This window comes from Sinocyclocheilus grahami, unplaced genomic scaffold (assembly GCF_001515645.1).
Source record: "Sinocyclocheilus grahami isolate Dianchi unplaced genomic scaffold, SAMN03320097.WGS_v1.1 scaffold37.1, whole genome shotgun sequence".
Lineage (NCBI taxonomy): Eukaryota > Metazoa > Chordata > Actinopteri > Cypriniformes > Cyprinidae > Sinocyclocheilus > Sinocyclocheilus grahami.
Window position 1 is genome coordinate 3,963,768 of NW_015505216.1, and position 18,652 is coordinate 3,982,419.

The following is an 18,652-nucleotide window of genomic DNA, read 5'->3' on the forward strand; positions in this document are numbered from 1 at the left end:
GTGTATATACGTGTGTAATAGGAATAGGAAAAGCAAAAACAAGGAAGAAATTGATTATAAATAAACTATGACCGCATAACAGCAAAAGTAGGTGGCGATATGCACACAGGATGTAACACGCCAAAAAACGGAAGGAGAAGAAGAAGAAGGCGCCGGAGTTCGAAGTTGTTTACAGAGAGTTGATTCATCTGCTGTGTTTACACGTTATTAAAAACTTTTACCGAGATTTATTTCCGTTTACGATGATATGTGTTATCTCAGTTAACTTATAGGTTGTCAGGGTTTTATGCTATTCAACAAGCTGTTATTTTGATGTAATGTTCGGAGTGTACAGTGACCATGCGCAGTTATGAACGTTTTGTTTAGATCACTACGAGTGACAATTGGCAGTCGATTTTATAGACAACAATCTGTAACTATGATAAGGCGCACACAGATTAAGAAAGTGCTCTGTGTTGCTGAGAAAAACGATGCAGCTAAGGGCATAGCAGAGATCATGTCAAACGGGAGATCGAGAAGAGTGAGTGCTGACTGTTGCACAGTTACTTTGATCCATAATGTCAGACCTTATAGTTGTTAAACGAGTTGTTGTTTTTATTTGTATGTAATAATGATCATCACTGGTAATGAATTTGTTTTTTCTTGACAGAGAGAAGGCTACTCTGTTTACAACAAAATATATGAGTACGAATACCACCTCTTTGGTCAAGTAAGTAATTTTTTAGTTAATTACTACATATAAGTAGTGTATAGAGTCTGTATTTGATCATAGTGTTTATTTGTTCACAGAATGTAACTGTAAGCATGACATCTGTGTCAGGACATCTCTTGAGTCTCGAATTCAAAGCTCCCTTTCAGAAATGGTAAAAAGTTATATTTCTTCATATCTCTTTGATAATACAGTTTAAATATTCAGTTAAACTTTGTCATGTGGTCTGTTTCACAGGCATAGTTGTAATCCAGTCCTGTTGTTTGACGCTGAAGTGGAAAAGTACTGCCCTGAGAAATTTATACCCATCAAAGTATTCATTTTCATGCGTTCACTTAGATTTGTGTTTAGAATATGAGCTTGTATTTTATATTTTAATGTATGTATTTACATTATCCAGAGGACTTTGGAGAGAGAGGTGAGACAATGTCAAGCTCTGGTCATTTGGACTGATTGTGACAGAGAAGGAGAAAATATCGGCTTTGAGATCATTGATGTTTGCAAAGCAGGTAAGTTTAGTACATCGTGGTTCTAGTTATTCACTGTACTGGTGCTATATATCTCTAACACCCATGGGATATCTTTTAATTAAGTGAAGCCAAACGTTCAGGTCTTCCGTGCACGGTTCTCTGAGATCACCCCGAACTCCATAAGGAGAGCCTGTGAGACCCTTACTGAGCCGGATATCAATGTCAGTGATGCAGTGGATGTGAGACAGGAGCTGGATCTCCGCATCGGTAGGCAGTTCCAAATAGAAGATAACATATACACAAACTACTGCATTTTAGACCATGTTTAGCGTATGTACACTGTGTTCCTTCAGGGGCATCATTTACCAGGTTCCAGACATTGCGCTTGCAGAAGATATTCCCAGAATCTCTCTCTGATCAGCTCATCAGTTATGGCAGTTGTCAGTTCCCGACCCTTGGCTTTGTGGTAGAGCGGTTTAAAGCCATTCAAGCCTTTGTACCTGAAACTTTCTTTAAAATCAAAGGTACTCTGTTTTTTTGAATTGACACGCTTCGCATTTAATAATTTTGAACCAAATACAAGAAGTGCTTTGCAGTGTCGTCACATGTGCTTTATTGTCTGTGTGTGAAATTTCTGTTTGATAGTTGTCCATGAGCCTAATGAAGAGGAATCGGTTGAATTCAGCTGGAAAAGACATCGTCTTTTCAGTCACACAGCATGCCTCGTGCTGTATCAGATGTGCATGGAGGTGTGTGCTTCTATATGACTTGTTAAAAACGTTTTTAAAAACATATGTAAGCTTTGTAGTTCATTATTAAGTCATCATAAGTTTTCTGTGTTTGGTTTTAATCTTTTCTTAGGATCCGATGGCGAAAGTGATATCTGTAACAAGTAAACCAAAAAGCAAATGGCGACCTTTACCTCTCGACACTGTGGTAAGTAATTTAGAGCTTGACAGATTTTATACATTAAAACATTTGGAAATATGGACAGAAGTATGTATGTGGACACTCAGACATCACACCCATACACTACCATTCAAAAATGTGAGTTCAGTAAGATCTTTTGAAAGTTTTTTATGCTTGCCCAGGCTGCATTTATTTGGCCAAAAATACAGTAAAAACAGAATTATTGTGGAATGTTAGTATTTAAAATAACTGTTTTCCATTTTAATCAATTTTGAACTAATTTATACCTAATTTATTCTTACTGACCCCAAACTTTTGAATGGTAGTGTACTTTTTGTCATATAGTGTATGTTATACAACTACATGCAAGATGGTAAATATAGACAAATTTGACAGTTTTGTGTACACAATGGTCATTAGCTACTAAAGTTAGTATAGTATAATTTACATTTAGTCATTTTGCAGACACTTTTATCCAAAGCGACTTACAATTGGGGGATACATAAAGCGATTCTTCTTAAAGAGGCAAACAGATACAGGAAGTGCTTGTAATACCAAGTTTCTAGACATTGTTCAAATAAGTACAAGCTAGAAAGAGAGTATGTACACTGTGTTCCTTCAGGGGCATCATTTACCAGGTTCCAGACATTGCGCTTGCAGAAGATATTCCCAGAATCTCTCTCTGATCAGCTCATCAGTTATGGCAGTTGTCAGTTCCCGACCCTTGGCTTTGTGGTAGAGCGGTTTAAAGCCATTCAAGCCTTTGTACCTGAAACTTTCTTTAAAATCAAAGGTACTCTGTTTTTTTGAATTGACACGCTTCGCATTTAATAATTTTGAACCAAATACAAGAAGTGCTTTGCAGTGTCGTCACATGTGCTTTATTGTCTGTGTGTGAAATTTCTGTTTGATAGTTGTCCATGAGCCTAATGAAGAGGAATCGGTTGAATTCAGCTGGAAAAGACATCGTCTTTTCAGTCACACAGCATGCCTCGTGCTGTATCAGATGTGCATGGAGGTGTGTGCTTCTATATGACTTGTTAAAAACGTTTTTAAAAACATATGTAAGCTTTGTAGTTCATTATTAAGTCATCATAAGTTTTCTGTGTTTGGTTTTAATCTTTTCTTAGGATCCGATGGCGAAAGTGATATCTGTAACAAGTAAACCAAAAAGCAAATGGCGACCTTTACCTCTCGACACTGTGGTAAGTAATTTAGAGCTTGACAGATTTTATACATTAAAACATTTGGAAATATGGACAGAAGTATGTATGTGGACACTCAGACATCACACCCATACACTACCATTCAAAAATGTGAGTTCAGTAAGATCTTTTGAAAGTTTTTTTATGCTTGCCCAGGCTGCATTTATTTGGCCAAAAATACAGTAAAAACAGAATTATTGTGGAATGTTAGTATTTAAAATAACTGTTTTCCATTTTAATCAATTTTGAACTGTAATTTATACCTAATTTATTCTTACTGACCCCAAACTTTTGAATGGTAGTGTACTTTTTGTCATATAGTGTATGTTATACAACTACATGCAAGATGGTAAATATAGACAAATTTGACAGTTTTGTGTACACAATGGTCATTAGCTACTAAAGTTAGTATAGTATAATTTACATTTAGTCATTTTGCAGACGCTTTTATCCAAAGCGACTTACAATTGGGGGATACATAAAGCAATTCTTCTTAAAGAGGCAAACAGATACAGGAAGTGCTTGGATGATGTGTGTGAGTGCTGGTAAAAGTGTAGGAGAGATTGCTTGGAGGAGGTGTGAGGGGATTGGGTCTAGAGGGCATGTTGTAGGATGGCTGGAGAGGAGAAGATTTGATACTTCTGCCTCAGTGAGGGGACAGAAGGAGAAGATGGGAGTTTTTGCAGTGGGTGTGGGTGGTTTGAAATCCTGTGTGTGTGGGGTTGAGAATTGACTACTGATTGTTCTGGTTTTGTCTGATGCTTGTAAGCTTGTAAATTTATGAGTGACACACCCCTTAAGACCCAAAAATGAGTACTAGTGGTGCTGAATGAGTGAAGTGTGATCAGGATGAGTGCCAACTGAATCAATGAGAAATAATGTAATATATTTGTTAATACGTTTCAATTTCTTTCTTCAGGAACTTGAAAAACTGGCTTCAAGAAAACTGAGGATAAGTGCCAAAGAAACCATGAAAATCGCAGAAAAGCTGTACACTCAAGGGTATGTTAAAGGTTATTTCATCTACATGTCTGTGGCCTACAGCATGTCTGTTGTGTCCTTTCACAAATCGGCCTGTCTGTTTCCTTCTAGGTTCATCAGTTATCCTCGTACTGAGACCAACATGTTTCCACAGAACCTGAACCTAACCATGCTGGTTGAGCAACAGACACAAGACAATGAATGGGGAAATTTTGCACAGCGCATTTTGGAAAGCGGTGGGCCCTTACCTCGAAATGGAAACAAATCTGATCAGGCCCATCCCCCCATTCACCCCACCAAATACACCAACAGTTTACAGGTGAGCAACCTTCCCTCAATAGCGCGATATGCGGTATTATCGGCATATATATATATATATATATATATATATATATATATATATATATATATATATATTCTGTGTGTGTGTGTGATTTTATGTAAATAAATAATATACACATATATATATATATATATATATATATATATATATATATAATCTGTGTGTGTATGTGTTACGATGTAAGGAGGTCATATTCAGAAACCAATGAAACCGAAATTAAATCGCGTTGAAACGGGAAGTGAAGTAAACAAAAGAGAATGACAAAATAACGGACCACATAACAGAACAGAAACCTGACGATAAAATCGTTTTTATATCGACATTATATATAAAGTGTTATATATAACAGTTAGTGCTGATCCTCGAATCTGACTGGACAAGAGACTTTTTCTGTTGATATTTCCACCTGCGCGTTCTAGACGGGCTATCAGTCAGTGCAGTTACATTGTTGCAAGGGACTGTCTTTGAGTCAGTCTTTAAACCGTTCATTCAACTACACGTTCAAAAACGCTGATTCATTCAAAGAGAGATGTAATGAAACAAGCTGATGAAATCATTTTAACTTTGAGAAGAGAACATAAACATAACAGCTGACCAACAGAGCGTCGATGCTAAGACAGAGATTTCACTTTGCTTGGCATGACAACCTATTTTCACAAATATATATGTCGCATCGCACGCGCTCAGTCGATCTCTCTCTCATTCGCTGTCTGTTTAGTTTGTAAATCAGCATGGTACTCATTGTTATCATTACTAACTTATTAAATATTCAGTACACATGCACGAAGTGTAAAACGAGAAGGGCATAACCTTCCGAAAAAAGCAAACAGCAAATATCGCGGTCCTCTGCGGTTTGCTCGTCAATAGCGCGGTATTTAATTATAGCAACAGTAAGCGCGTTTCCATTACAGATTTGCGCAAAACTTTGGCGATATTTTATAAATGTCGATAAAAAAGTATTGCAAAATGATGGCGTTTCCATTAACCAATGTTATGCGACTAAAACGTAAACTTTTGTCTCTCGCGATAAGTCATGGTAACGGATTTTGACGGATTTTGGCTATATTTATTCAGAGGAGGCGTGTGCGTGTATCTTTACAGAAGCAGCACACAGAGCCGCTTCAGAAACGTGCGTGGCGTGGCTGGAATAAACACAAGCATTGACTAGAGTTATAGTACATTGAAGAATGATCATATGACTTTTTACATACACCATGTGACCTGTAAATGCGAAAAAAAGAGTTTCCATTGCAGTTTTGCGAATTATTCCTTTTTCGCATTGCCTGAAAAAACCCCTCATGCTAGCGTAAAAACTGTTTTGTGATATATATGGGCGTTTTTGTGAAAATGACGCGCTTCCATTAGGCGTATTTTCAATTCGCAATTTCAATTTGTGTAATTTGAAGGGTAATGGAAACGTGCCTACTGTTTAATTATTTTTCTTTTTTTAAAGGGAAATGAAAAGCGACTGTATGAGTTCATAGTACGTCACTTCCTGGCCTGTTGCTCCAAAGATGCTCAGGGACAAGAGGTGACAGTTGAAATTGAAATAGCTGAAGAGAGATTCTCGGCGAGTGGATTGACGATCATTGCTCGCAATTATCTGGAAGTGTACCCTTACGACAAGTGGTACAATAAGGTGAATACTGCTCAAAACATAACACATTTTATAGCTTAGCATATTGTTTTCAGTTAAGAAACCATCTGATCATATTTATATTGCACTTATATTGTAATGCAAGCAGCTTTACTGTATTAAACATGAAAAAAAAAAGTGTCAACAATGCATCAGTTAGAATTAAAACTTCAGTTTCTACTGTGAATCAGCTCTGGTGAGTTCATCTGACCTCGATGGACTGATGCACTTTGGCAAGCTGTTTTAAACTATTGAAACAAACTCTTTTTTGCCTCATTTTGTTTCAAATTATGTCACATCAGTTTCACTTTAAAGGGTTAGTTCTCCCAAAAATGAAAATTCTGTCATTAATTACTCACCCTCATGTCGTTCCAAACGCGTAAGACCTTCGTTTATCTTCAGAACACAAATTAAGAGATTTTTGATTAAATCTGAGAGCTCTCAGACCCTCCATAGATAGCAATGCAATTGAAATGTTCCCAGGTCCAGAAACGTAGTAAGGACATCGGTAAAATAGTCCATGTGACATCAGTGGTTCAACCGTAATTTTACGAAGCTACGAGAATACTTTTTGTGCGCAAAGAAAACAATAATAACATAATTTATTCAGCAATTCTCCTCCCCGAGTTACCGTCTTCCACCATTTTGGAGAGTACCCCACAAGATATTGAGTGTTGTTTACGTTCAGCATGCGCATGCTGTCTACTGAACGTAAACAACTCTCAGATTTTATCAAAAATATCTTAATTTGTGTTCTTAACATGAACGAAGGTCTTACAGGTTTGGAACGACATGAGGTTGAGTAATTAATGACAGAATTTTTTATTAAATTTCTTTTTCATAGACACATTTTTGGGTGAACTAACCCTTTTAAGTATTTTTTTTTTTCCCACAGGTTATTCCATTATATACAGCTGACACCACGTTCCAGCCCACAGCGATTGAGATGGTGGAAGGACAGACCAGTCCACCACAGCTTCTGACAGAGGCTGATTTGATATCGCTTATGGAGAAACATGGCATTGGTACTGAAATCTATCAGTCCAGCTTTGTACCTTGAGTATTTTAAACATGAGTTATGTGACACTCAATTTGAGTTGTTGTTGCTGCAGGTACCGATGCAACACATGCTGAGCACATTGAGACCATAAAGAGTCGCATGTACGTGGGGCTGACGGCTGACCAGAGGTTCCTTCCTGGAGAACTTGGCATGGGTCTCGTTGAAGGTAACAAGATCAGCATATCGCTAGTATTGAAGTCTTTAAAGAATGGTGATCAAACAATATCTGTGATTTGTGTGAAACTGAGTGTAACATTGTTTCAGGGTATAACTCAATGGGGTATGAGATGTCTAAACCAGACCTGAGAGCGGAGCTGGAGGCGGACCTTAAACTTGTGTCAGAGGGCCGAAAGGACAAAGCCTCTGTCCTCAGTTATCATGTGGCCAAATACAAGGCTGTTTTTATTGAGTCTGTGAGGAAGGCAAAGAAGTGAGTCTGAATGTAGCACTGCAGAGGTCAATGAGATCTACTCTCCTACTTTTGTTTGTTCCAACTGTAATCTGTGTAGTTGCCAATTACAGTTTACATACAGATTTGAAACCTTTCATATTTTCTACAGATTGGATGAGGCTTTGTCCAATTATCTGGGCCCTGCTCAGGAGATTACTGAACAGGAGCAAGGAGAAATGGAGATACCATTACCAGTGCGAAAGTGTCCACAGTGTAACCGTGACATGGTGCTGAAGAAGAAGAAAGATAGCACAAGGTGAGACAACACCATGTGTTAATATAACTGAAATGGAAATTATTGTAGTTTATTCATTAGTTTTTTTGTGCCTCCTCTTCTGATCACCCTTTTTATGTCACTCTGTGCAGGATGTTTCTTTCATGTATGGGATATCCAGCCTGTAAAGCAGCCGTGTGGTTTCCAGACACAGTTCTGGAGGTCAGCAGAGACGAGAGCATCTGTCCAACTTGCCATCCATATCCAGTGCATATGTAAGGATTGTGCTTCTCACATTACCTTCTAGTCATTTTAATATTGTGAAGCATTTACAGTACTGTTCAAAAGTTTGGACTCAGTAAGGTTTTTTTTAAAGCTGCACTAAGCGATTTTTAAAAAACGCTTTTGACCACAGTGTTGGACCAAGTCCCAAAACACACTTTTAGCCAATCAGCAGTAAGGGGGCGTGTCTTGCAATGATAAAGAGAAGAGAGGACGGATATTAGCAGATCAACTATAGATAGAGAGAGATGGCAGATAAAAAAGAGGAAAATATCAGAGAGACAAAATATTAAAAAGAAGGGTTACGATTAGGGCTGCACGATATATCGTGTCAGCATCGATATCGCGATGTGCGCATCCGTGATAGTCACATCGCAGGATGTGCGATGTTTAGTATACTGATCGTTATATTTATACTGATTGTTTTCTTTGCTCACACACAGACATGGTGTCTACACCGGACGCGACAGCTTTACAGACATAACCATTTTAAATACATTTAGTAGCGGAGCTACTGCAAGCGATTTTCAGTGCTGGAAATCCTTGTTTCCTTTGTTGAAACTTCCACGTCGTCGAGGAGAGTGCAGGTCACGTCGCTTAGCAACGGCAGACGCCACGAAAGCGCAAGCTCCTGAGCGCTTCAGAAAGAAGGAGAGAGCGGCGCGGCTGGCGTATTTAGGTGCGACATGTGAATGGCCCCAAAGTCTGTCTACACCGGTCGCGACAAAGTGACTGTTGCTTATCATTTGAACTTTGTGTCAGTACGTCATAAACGAGGCATCAGTTTAATGTCGGGGATTTGTCGTGTCGCGCCGCATCTAGTGTAGTCAGTCACACAGCACTGATTAAAATGGGTTCTATAGTATTTTGTCGCGTCGCGTCCGGTGTAGACCAAGCGGCAACCTCTCGCTCTCTCTCGTGAAGCCAACACGGAAGTGACTTAAACTGTAATTCGTCAACTGGCCGCTAGAGGCTGGCTGCAAAAGGTAGTCAGTCCCATAGACTCCCCATGTTAAAATGCCCAATTTTACAGCAGAAAAAAACATGTTTACAACCTGGTTCAAAAAATTATTTTGGTCATATACAGCTAATTTTGCCCTTCTTGACAACTGTGAGGGGGGTGAATTTTTTTTTATAAGTCATCCGTTTAAATTATATTAAGCCTTAAAGTTCTGCATAATTAAGGGTGTGGCCACTTGAGTGACAGGTGGATTGCTGCTGCTGTCACAACCGTAAAGCTAGGTGGGCGTGGCTTCAGCAACCAGCTCCCGCCTTTTTGCCCATTTTCAATTATCCGGGAGTGACGCGCTGCCAAGATGGCGGCAGCCGGCTCTGCCCACTTTGAGATTTTTTTGAGCGATTTTTGCCAAACGATGTTGATATTTGAAAGCACCAAAACAAACACGTCCATACCCCAACAGGACCTCGCCCTTATTTTGAAATCTCCACGGAAGTAAATAATAGCGGAATCATAGATACGTTTTTTTCCAAATAGAGCTATTGAAGTCTCTAAGAAAAAAAATATCGCAGTGTGAGATTTTTCCAGTATCGTGCAGCCTTAGTTACGATCAGGCAAGTAAATATCGGAGCAGCTTTCCATCGGTGGAGAGAAACTCAAGGAGCGGGAAGGGCTCGAATCGGACGCCGAGGTTGTGTTGTTTTTTTCTTCTTGATAGGTGTGTTGGCTTTTGTTTGAATATGCTTGTGTTTCATCTTCGCTTGTTTCCATGATCGTCGTTGCCATGGTTGTGTACATTCGTATGGGGCGGAGATTTCAAAATAAGGGCGAGGTCCTGTTGGTGTATGGGCGTGTTTGTTTTGGTGCTTTCAAATATCAACATCGTTTGGCAAAAATCGCTTAGTGCACCTTTAGTACTTTTATTCAGCAGGGATTCACTAAATTGATCAAAAGTGACAGTAAAGACATTCACAATGTTACAAAAAGTTATTTTTTAAATAAGTGCTGTTCTTTTGAACTTTCTATTTATCAGAGAACCCTGATGTATCACTGTTTCCACAAAAATCGTATCTAATGATTTCTGAAAGTCTTGCTGATTTGAAATCTGCTTTGTCATCACAGAAATGAATTACATTTTAAAATATATGAAAATAGAAACCAGTTATTTTAAATGGTAATAATATTTCACGATATTACTGTTTTTACTGTATTTTATTATTTAAAAAATCATGGACAATAAGGGTTGTATTTTTGGTAAAATTTTTACAATAAGCTTTTATATGTTAGCGTTAGTTTATGCAGTAGCTAATATGAAAAAAAAACATTGAATAATACTTATACAGCATTTAATATTTATTTCTATCTATATTAATTGTGTAAATTAACTTAAATTGTAAAATCATTTTTTGGTACTATGAACGAACATGGATTATCAACATACATCAATATATTTGTAAATTAACATTAACTTAGATTAATAAATGTTAAAGGGGTCATATGATGCGATTTCAAGTTTTCCTTTCTCTTTGGAGTGTTACAAGCTGATTCTGCATAGATAAGATCCCTGAAGTTGCAAAGACTAAAGTCTCAAAACCAAAGGGATATTCTTTATCAAAGTTAAGACTCTGCCACGCCCCCCTAAAACGGCTCGTTCTAACACGCCCCCACATGTCTACCTCACTATGTGGAAATATTTGCATAATGCCGCCCAAATGTGCACGCAAAGAAAGAAGGCGTGGTTTCAGTATCCGCAGTTAGTGTTGAAGCAGCGTGTCAGGGAGACGCTGTGTGTTTCTAGCCGAAAGCAAAAGCACTTTATTTGGCCTTCCAGAAGTAGATGCATTTAGGCTGTCTTAACTGTGGCTTGTGTACTGCAAACACATATTCATCACTGTCTGTCACTCGACTCTGTTCACCTTTCGGGCTCTGTCTTTACATTTATTTTGAAAGATGAAACTCGCGATTATGGTAAGGGACGTTATATTTCAGACGAGTGCTTGTGGTGTTTGGCCAGTCACAATGCACTGGGTCAGCTGGCCAATCAGAGCAGACTGCGCTTGTCGGAAGGAGGGACTTTGTAGAAAACGAAGCGTTTGAGAGAGGCGTGGCATAGAGGACCTACAATAATGTACAGTATTTGAAAAATAATGTGTTTTTTGAACATTAAAGCATGTCAACATATTCTGTTACACCAAATAATGATCTTTAAAAAAGCATCATATGACCCCTTTAAAAAAAATGTGTTCATTTGTTAGTTTATGATTTCTACTGTATTAACTAATGTGAACAAACTTGCACTAAAAAAATAATGGACAATAAGGGTGAATTAACAAAGTAAATATGGTCATTTTAAATAATGTTTTGGTTTTATTCATAAAATCCTTGACAGGCTGAAGCTTAAATTCAAGAGGGGAAGTTTGCCACCTATGATGCCCCTTGAATTTGTTGGATGCATTGGAGGATGTGATGAGACTCTCAGAGAGGTCTTAAACTTGAAATACATCCGAGGAGGAGTAGCAGATTCTGGCTCTCAGGCACATAACGGCTCTGGATCAAATCAGCATCATGTACCTAGAACCAACTCAGCACCTCCATCCAGGGTCACACCTCCAGCACCCAGAGCCAGTCTGCCACCTCCACGGGCAACACAACCACCAGCTTCAGCCCAGGGTGGTGCCATTGTGTGTAACTGTGGTCAGGATGCCATTCTTCTCACTGTTCGCAAAGAGGGTCCCAATCAAGGCCGTCAGTTCTACAAGTGTACCACAGGAGACTGTAAGTTCTTCCTGTGGGCTGATCAGCCGGCTGAGCAGGCAGCGCCCGGAGGGAGCAGTGGACCCCTGAGTCAGAATTCCCAACCTCCCAGGCCCTCAATTGGCTTTGGGAACGTACCTCAGCAGAGACAAAACAACAGAGGATCTGGAGGTGATGATGGTGAAACTATGTGCAACTGTAATGAGCCTGCAGTGACCAGGACCGTCATGAAAGATGGGCCAAACAAGGGGCGAATGTTCCACACCTGCGGGAAACCACGTGATCAGCAGTGTGGGTTCTTCCAGTGGGCGAACGAAAATGTGGCTCCAGGTATAATGTTTTGCACTGAAAATTGTATATTGCAAAATATGATCAGAATATGTTGAATAGGATCATTCATACATAGACTGCTGTTCAGATGTTTAGGGTCAGTAACATTTTTTTTTAAAAATAAATTCATACTTTTATTCAGCAAGGAATTGATCAAAAAGTTTGACTGCAAAGACATTTATGTTAGGAAAGATTTCTATTTCAAATATATTGTGTTTTTAAGCTTTCTATTAATAAGACAATTGATCTTGAGCATCAAATTAGCATATGAGAATGATTTCTGAAGGAGCACGTGATACTAAAGACTGGAATAATTATGCTGAAAATTCAGTTTGCCATCACAAGAATAAATTATCATTTAAATCGAGTGCGACATTTTTTGAGACATTTTGTCAGTCATGTCGGTTTGTGCTGCAAAATCTAGACCACATATTAAACATCAGGTATGTTCCAAATGCTACATTTTGTGGAGGAAGAAAACAACAGTTAAGCATTGTTTTATATGGTTTCAAAGAAATGTAAATATTTCAGTTGCCAATAATTTCTCCAATGTTGTCTTTTTTGCTAATAATTTCCATTTCCTGTCACTTTTTAGCCACAGTTTTCTCTGGAGGAAATGGTGCCAGACCTCCTGGGAACAAAAAGGCCAGCGCTACCTCAAACAAACCTCCCACTGCCAAAAGGCCGAGAACCTGTGGAATATGTCATGAGCCGGGTCACACACGGGTCACCTGTCCACAGGGCAGATGAAAAAAAAAAAGGTTCCTGCAATTTTTGTAAAATGAAAAATATCTGTAAATGAAATTAATCTTATCATATGTTTAATTATTTTTACGTGTATAATAAATTGTATTGTGTAAAATAAAGGGATTTTTAGTAAAACATTACTTATTTTGTGTCGTCATTTATTCTCATGATGAGTAAATTGTTTACATATTGCATGACCTACGGTAGTGTTACACAGTCTGACATTTACTGTATACTACATGTAAAATGCTGAACTAAAAGGTTTATCAGAAAAGGTTATTAATAATGCATTCTAAATACCATAATTGGTCACTTTTTATATTATTGTATCATTACAGTAAGTTTTAAAGTGAGTAGTGAGTAATAGGCCTACTAATGAACAATATGTATTTTATGCAAAAAAAATTATATTGTTAGTCTTATGGTAAATATGTTAACATGCTGTATGTGTAGTTTATATACATTAGGCATTTACATCTGTAAGTATATATTGTTGAGGAATTTCGTTCCTCTTTTTTAAAGTTGCTTTGTATTCGTGTTTGCTAAATGCATCCATATAATGTAAATGTTATATGGACTGGACTCGGTAGCATAAAATGCTAAAACAAATCCCAAAAATGACCAGTGCTGGAGTCGAGGTTGAACTGGGAATGTTATGATGGGCCCTAGGACGAGGGGGGCCCATTATCCCAAGGGAGGCAGGCAGTCAACCCATCATATTTTTGTCTCAGGCCCTGTCAGTGTGTCTATGGCACTGCAAATGATTCATCAAAGAATCAGTTCTGAGTCAACTGCAGCAGGGTGTAGCTTATCACGGGCGGGTTTAACTAACAGTTATTATTTTATTGAAACAGAAAGAACTTTTTTTTGTGAGTGGCTGGTAACGCTTAACAGTTAGTGGGCTGTACTATGTGAGCGGGGGAGTGTGTTTGCTCCTCCAGCAGCCGCTGCCAAACAGAAATAGACTGCTGCCATATCCTGAGTTAGACATGGCCGCGACCGGAGTTCTCCCCTTTATCAGGGGAGTAGACCTAAGTGGGAATGACTTTAAGGTAAAAGTTCTGCTTTAATACGTCTATATGTACGGGGTATTGTAAACAAATCATTCGCTCAAGCGAGGAAAGTGATGTAGGTTAGTCAGCGTGTCAAAACAGGTCGAGATAGTGAGCTAGCAGTGCTAACTCTGCTAGCTCAGAAGAACACTGGGCGTTAGCTCGCGACTTGTCAAAATGTGTCGCGGTCAGTCAAACTGTGACAGCAAGGAAATAACTGGAAGTCTGTTAGCGAGTCAGATGTGTTGGTTGACGCTTTTGTAATGCGTCTGGCCTCGATAAATGAACTGCGCTGCTGACATGGGCTTTCAAAACATGTTGGAGCTACTTTTAGACTAACGTTAGTTAGAGAGTCCAACACACGGTATCATGTGTATGAAAAATAAGATTGTTTTTTAAGTATGTTAAATGCAGAATAAAACATGAGTTCCTTAAGCAGTATTACACAAGCTCTCAAGTGTGTCAGTTCACTTGAGTACATTTGTGCTGATGCTCTGTGAGTCTGTCTTATGTAAAGCCACTTCAGTCAGATCTGCTCATCTCGAGATGACTGTGAACAGCGTGCAAGTTTTCTAGCTCTGGCTCACGTTGTTGCTATAGCAAACACACCCCATAATCTCTGAGTTTTTGAACTGACATCATTGCACCAGGTTTAGCTTGATTTAGGTTGAGACTGAAGCCTGTAGGACTGTTTGGAAAATGACATGAGTGTAGCAGATCCATCAAAAACTGTCAAATCACTGACACAGAAACCGACTTGTATGACTCATGATGGTCAGATTTGAGACTGTAATGCTTTTGTCTCTTCTGTTGAACGCAGGGGGGTTATTTTCCAGAGCATGTCAAGTCTATGACCAGCTTGCGATGGCTGAAGCTCAACAGAACGGGGCTTTGCTATCTTCCAGAGGAACTGTCCTCCCTGCAGAAACTGGTGATTGTCAATTGCAGCACTGAGTCACAATTTCATATTTTGCAGTTAGACTGTCAATGCTCATTCTTGGGCCTCTTTTGCTCTTTTGTGTGAAATCAGGAGCATTTGTCCGTGAGTCACAACAGCCTGACGACGCTGCATGGAGAGTTGTCAAGTCTTCCCAACCTGAGGGTAATGTGAAATATTTCATAATACTGTCAATCACATGTTCCTCTGCCTACTTTTCACATAAGTATATATATATATTAATGTAACTGTTTACATACACTACCTTTCAAAAGTTTGGGGTCAGAAGTTTTTGTTGTTGTTGTTTTTTGAAAGATGTTAATACTTTTATTCAGCCAGGATGCATTAAAAGTGCCAGTAAGGGCATTTATAATATTACAAAATATTTCTATGAATGTTTTGTTGAATGTTTCAAAGTATTACATTTGAAATAAAAGCTGTTATTTTGGACTTTCTTTTAATCAAAGAATCATGAAAAGTATATCATGGTACAGTGTTGTTACTACTGATGATAATAATACAAATGTTCGTGAGCACTAAATCAACATATTGGAATGATTTCTGAAGGATCATTTGACCCTGAAGACTGGAGTAATGGAGCAATTCAATTTTGCAATCGCAAGAATAAATTACAAATGAAAAAATATATATTTTATCAAATATATTATGTAAAATATAATATATTTATCTATCTAATGTAAAATATTTAACTGTTTTTGGTCAAATAAATGTAGCCTTGGTGAGCATAATGCGTCTTTCAAAAATGTTACAAAATCTTACTGACCCCAAATTTTTGAACTGTATTTTGAATTATCACAGCATTATTTTCCACAATTTTACTGTATTTATTTTCAATGCTCAGACCAGCGTTTAATCTGCCCTTGTTGTTTCGCTGTAGGCGGTTGTGGCCAGAGCAAACAACCTAAAGAACTCTGGTGTTCCTGATGATATTTTTCAGCTGGATGATCTTTCTGTGCTGGTATGTGGAGAATTACTTTGTTTATTTCTCTCTTGGGTGGATGAAGTATATATCTTGGTTAAGTGCAAAATTATTTAATTTTATGTAATCAGGTCTGTGTCTTGATTAGTGAAACTATGTGAATTTGTCATTGATTATGTGCTGTATTATGGTAAAATATATGTGTGTTTAGATGTGTTCTTCCCTCTTCTGTTCAGGATCTGAGCTACAACCAACTAACAGAAATCCCTCGGGATTTGGAGAACTCCAGAAACATGTTGGTCTTAAACCTCAGTCACAATAGGTATGGTCCAAGTTCTTGGAAGTGAGGAATAATCATCACTCATGAAAACACACATTTATTAATTTTTTTGTTTGTTGTTGTATATTTTGATCTGTTATTATGGTATTTTGGATAATATCTTAAGAGGATGATTTGGGTGGCCTACTCAAAGGATGCATTTTTGTGCCCAGTAATAGCTAGACTGAGTGTTACTGAAGGAGTGGAAAAGAACGCAGGGATCTTGACACATGCTTTTAAAACTATTTTTAACTTCACACACCATCTTAGAAATGCTATGCACATGCCACAAGATGCTGAAAACCCAATGGTTCTCAAAAACGAAAGGTTCTCAACCTTTTCACCTCCAAGGCCCCCACTTTGTCCACAACTGTATCTGAAGGCCCCATGACATTTCTAAGTGTTTGTGATTTACTGGATAAAAATCAATGATAATGATTTTTGAAAATATTTTAACCCACAATTTCTACATGATAAAAATTTTTAGAGCTTGACATGACTAAAAAAATGTTTGTTTAATATAAAAATGCCAGTGGGATATTTACATGACTTTTCTACATCCTTTTGTAGGGGGGGGGTTGTCATAATGATTTCAACCGTGGATTTCTGTGATCACAAATGTAATCTGATACACTCATCTCTGATGTTTGCTCTTTCTCGCAGCATTGATAACATACCAAATCAGCTGTTCATTAACCTCACTGATCTGCTGTACCTGGACCTAAGTGACAATACTTTAGACAGTCTGCCGCCTCAGATGAGACGCTTGGTCCATTTGCAGACCCTCATACTCAATAATAATCCACTCATGCACGCACAGCTGAGGTAAGACAGATGGTTTTTATGATTTGTTTTATTTCCATCTATGTACACTGCCATATAGGAGGAAGGCTACATTCATTTCAGATGACCTCATTGTGTTATCAGCATTGCCTCTGATAAACTCTGTCGTAACAGGCAGTTACCTGCTATGGTGGCCCTTCAAACCCTTCATTTAAGGAACACTCAGCGTACTCAAAATAATATGCCCACGAGTCTGGAGGGCCTCACCAACCTAGCAGGTAGAGATCCAGGGGTGTTACTTTGCTCTCTGTAAAACAGTCATCAGTGTCTATATCAGTAATTGCTGTTGCTCTATGTATAATGAATCTTGTGTGTCTCTGTGTAGACGTGGACCTGTCCTGCAATGATCTGTCTCGGGTACCAGAATGCTTGTATTCGCTGACTAATCTCAAACGGCTAAATCTGAGCAGCAATCAGATATCTGAACTGTCACTGTGCATAGATCAGTGGACCAAACTCGAGACGCTCAACCTTTCTAGGAATCAGCTCACATCCCTGCCTGTAAGTCCCTCATTGCCATAAAAAGTAAAACAGAGGAACGTAGCACTTATCAGATGTTGTTTGGCTTTGAAAGTGGGCATTTGTGCATGTGCAGGAGATAATGATTCCTCACATTAATAGTATTGTCATTCATCTTACGTTGATATATTTGATGACGTGTTGCTAATCTTGTCTCTTTTTTCCCCCTGTTTGATGTGATATGCAGTCTGCCATTTGCAAGCTGTCTAAGCTGAAGAAGCTGTATGTGAACTCGAACAAAATGGATTTTGATGGGCTTCCATCTGGTGTGGGGAAATTGTCCAACCTGGTTGAGTTCATGGCTGCAAATAATAATTTGGAGCTTGTTCCAGAGGGGCTTTGCAGGTGAGAACTGACACAGTTTATTGGTAGTTTGACATCATTTATAAAACCAATGTATATGATATCGATGATGATAATAATATGTGGCTTTATGATTTGCTCAGGTGTGGAAAATTGAAAAAGCTGGTTTTGAACAAGAACCGGCTTGTGACATTACCAGAGGCCATTCATTTCCTCACTGCCCTAGAGGTAAGAACACTATTAAAAAAGGAAAAAAATATTCTTATTATTATTATTACCTACACTACTGTTTGGGGCCAGTTGTTTTTTTTTTTTTTCTTTTATAATGTTACAAAATATTTCTATTTTAAATGAACGCTGTTCTTTTGAACTTTCGATTCATCTAAGAATCCTGAATGATCACAGTTTCCACAAAAATATTAAGCAATTTTCAACATCGATAGTCATAGGAAATGTTTCTTGAGCACCAAATCAGCATTTCTTAAAATGTTTTAATTTCTTAAAAGATAGAAAACAGTTCTTTTAAGAGATTTCTTAAAAAACATTTTAATAATCTTACCAGCCCCAAACTTTTAAACATTAGAATGTTTTTTATGTACTTACAAGAGTAAAGCAACAAACACTCATGCATATGTTAAAAAAGTTAATAAATGCTGAATAAAGGTGTTATTGTGACACTGTTTTTTTTTT

General features: G+C 38.2%; 2 protein-coding genes across 2 annotated transcripts in view; both read left to right on the forward strand.

The window, feature by feature from the left end:
* The first annotated feature begins 140 nt into the window (after window positions 1-140).
* Window positions 141-13,066, forward strand: top3a (DNA topoisomerase III alpha). The gene is made up of 19 exons (XM_016267370.1): window positions 141-520; window positions 650-709; window positions 790-863; window positions 947-1,022; window positions 1,110-1,218; window positions 1,303-1,446; window positions 1,533-1,703; window positions 1,825-1,928; window positions 2,041-2,115; window positions 4,213-4,295; window positions 4,386-4,593; window positions 6,071-6,256; window positions 7,149-7,278; window positions 7,366-7,479; window positions 7,578-7,743; window positions 7,874-8,020; window positions 8,131-8,253; window positions 11,608-12,302; window positions 12,898-13,066. Exons 1-19 carry the CDS (start codon window positions 350-352, stop codon window positions 13,050-13,052), a joined length of 2,991 nt encoding a protein of 996 aa, XP_016122856.1. The 5' UTR covers window positions 141-349; the 3' UTR covers window positions 13,053-13,066.
* An 892-nt stretch (window positions 13,067-13,958) lies between these two features.
* The window catches only part of LOC107581766 (protein flightless-1 homolog), a 10,104-nt gene continuing 5,410 nt past the window's right edge, over window positions 13,959-18,652 (forward strand). The window contains exons 1-10 of the mRNA XM_016267416.1: window positions 13,959-14,101; window positions 14,922-15,032; window positions 15,132-15,203; window positions 15,937-16,017; window positions 16,215-16,300; window positions 16,961-17,122; window positions 17,255-17,358; window positions 17,466-17,641; window positions 17,847-18,004; window positions 18,106-18,190. Of these exons, the coding sequence (XP_016122902.1) occupies window positions 14,039-14,101; window positions 14,922-15,032; window positions 15,132-15,203; window positions 15,937-16,017; window positions 16,215-16,300; window positions 16,961-17,122; window positions 17,255-17,358; window positions 17,466-17,641; window positions 17,847-18,004; window positions 18,106-18,190 (1,098 nt within the window). The 5' untranslated portion in view covers window positions 13,959-14,038. The remainder of the gene's footprint in view (window positions 14,102-14,921; window positions 15,033-15,131; window positions 15,204-15,936; window positions 16,018-16,214; window positions 16,301-16,960; window positions 17,123-17,254; window positions 17,359-17,465; window positions 17,642-17,846; window positions 18,005-18,105; window positions 18,191-18,652) is intronic.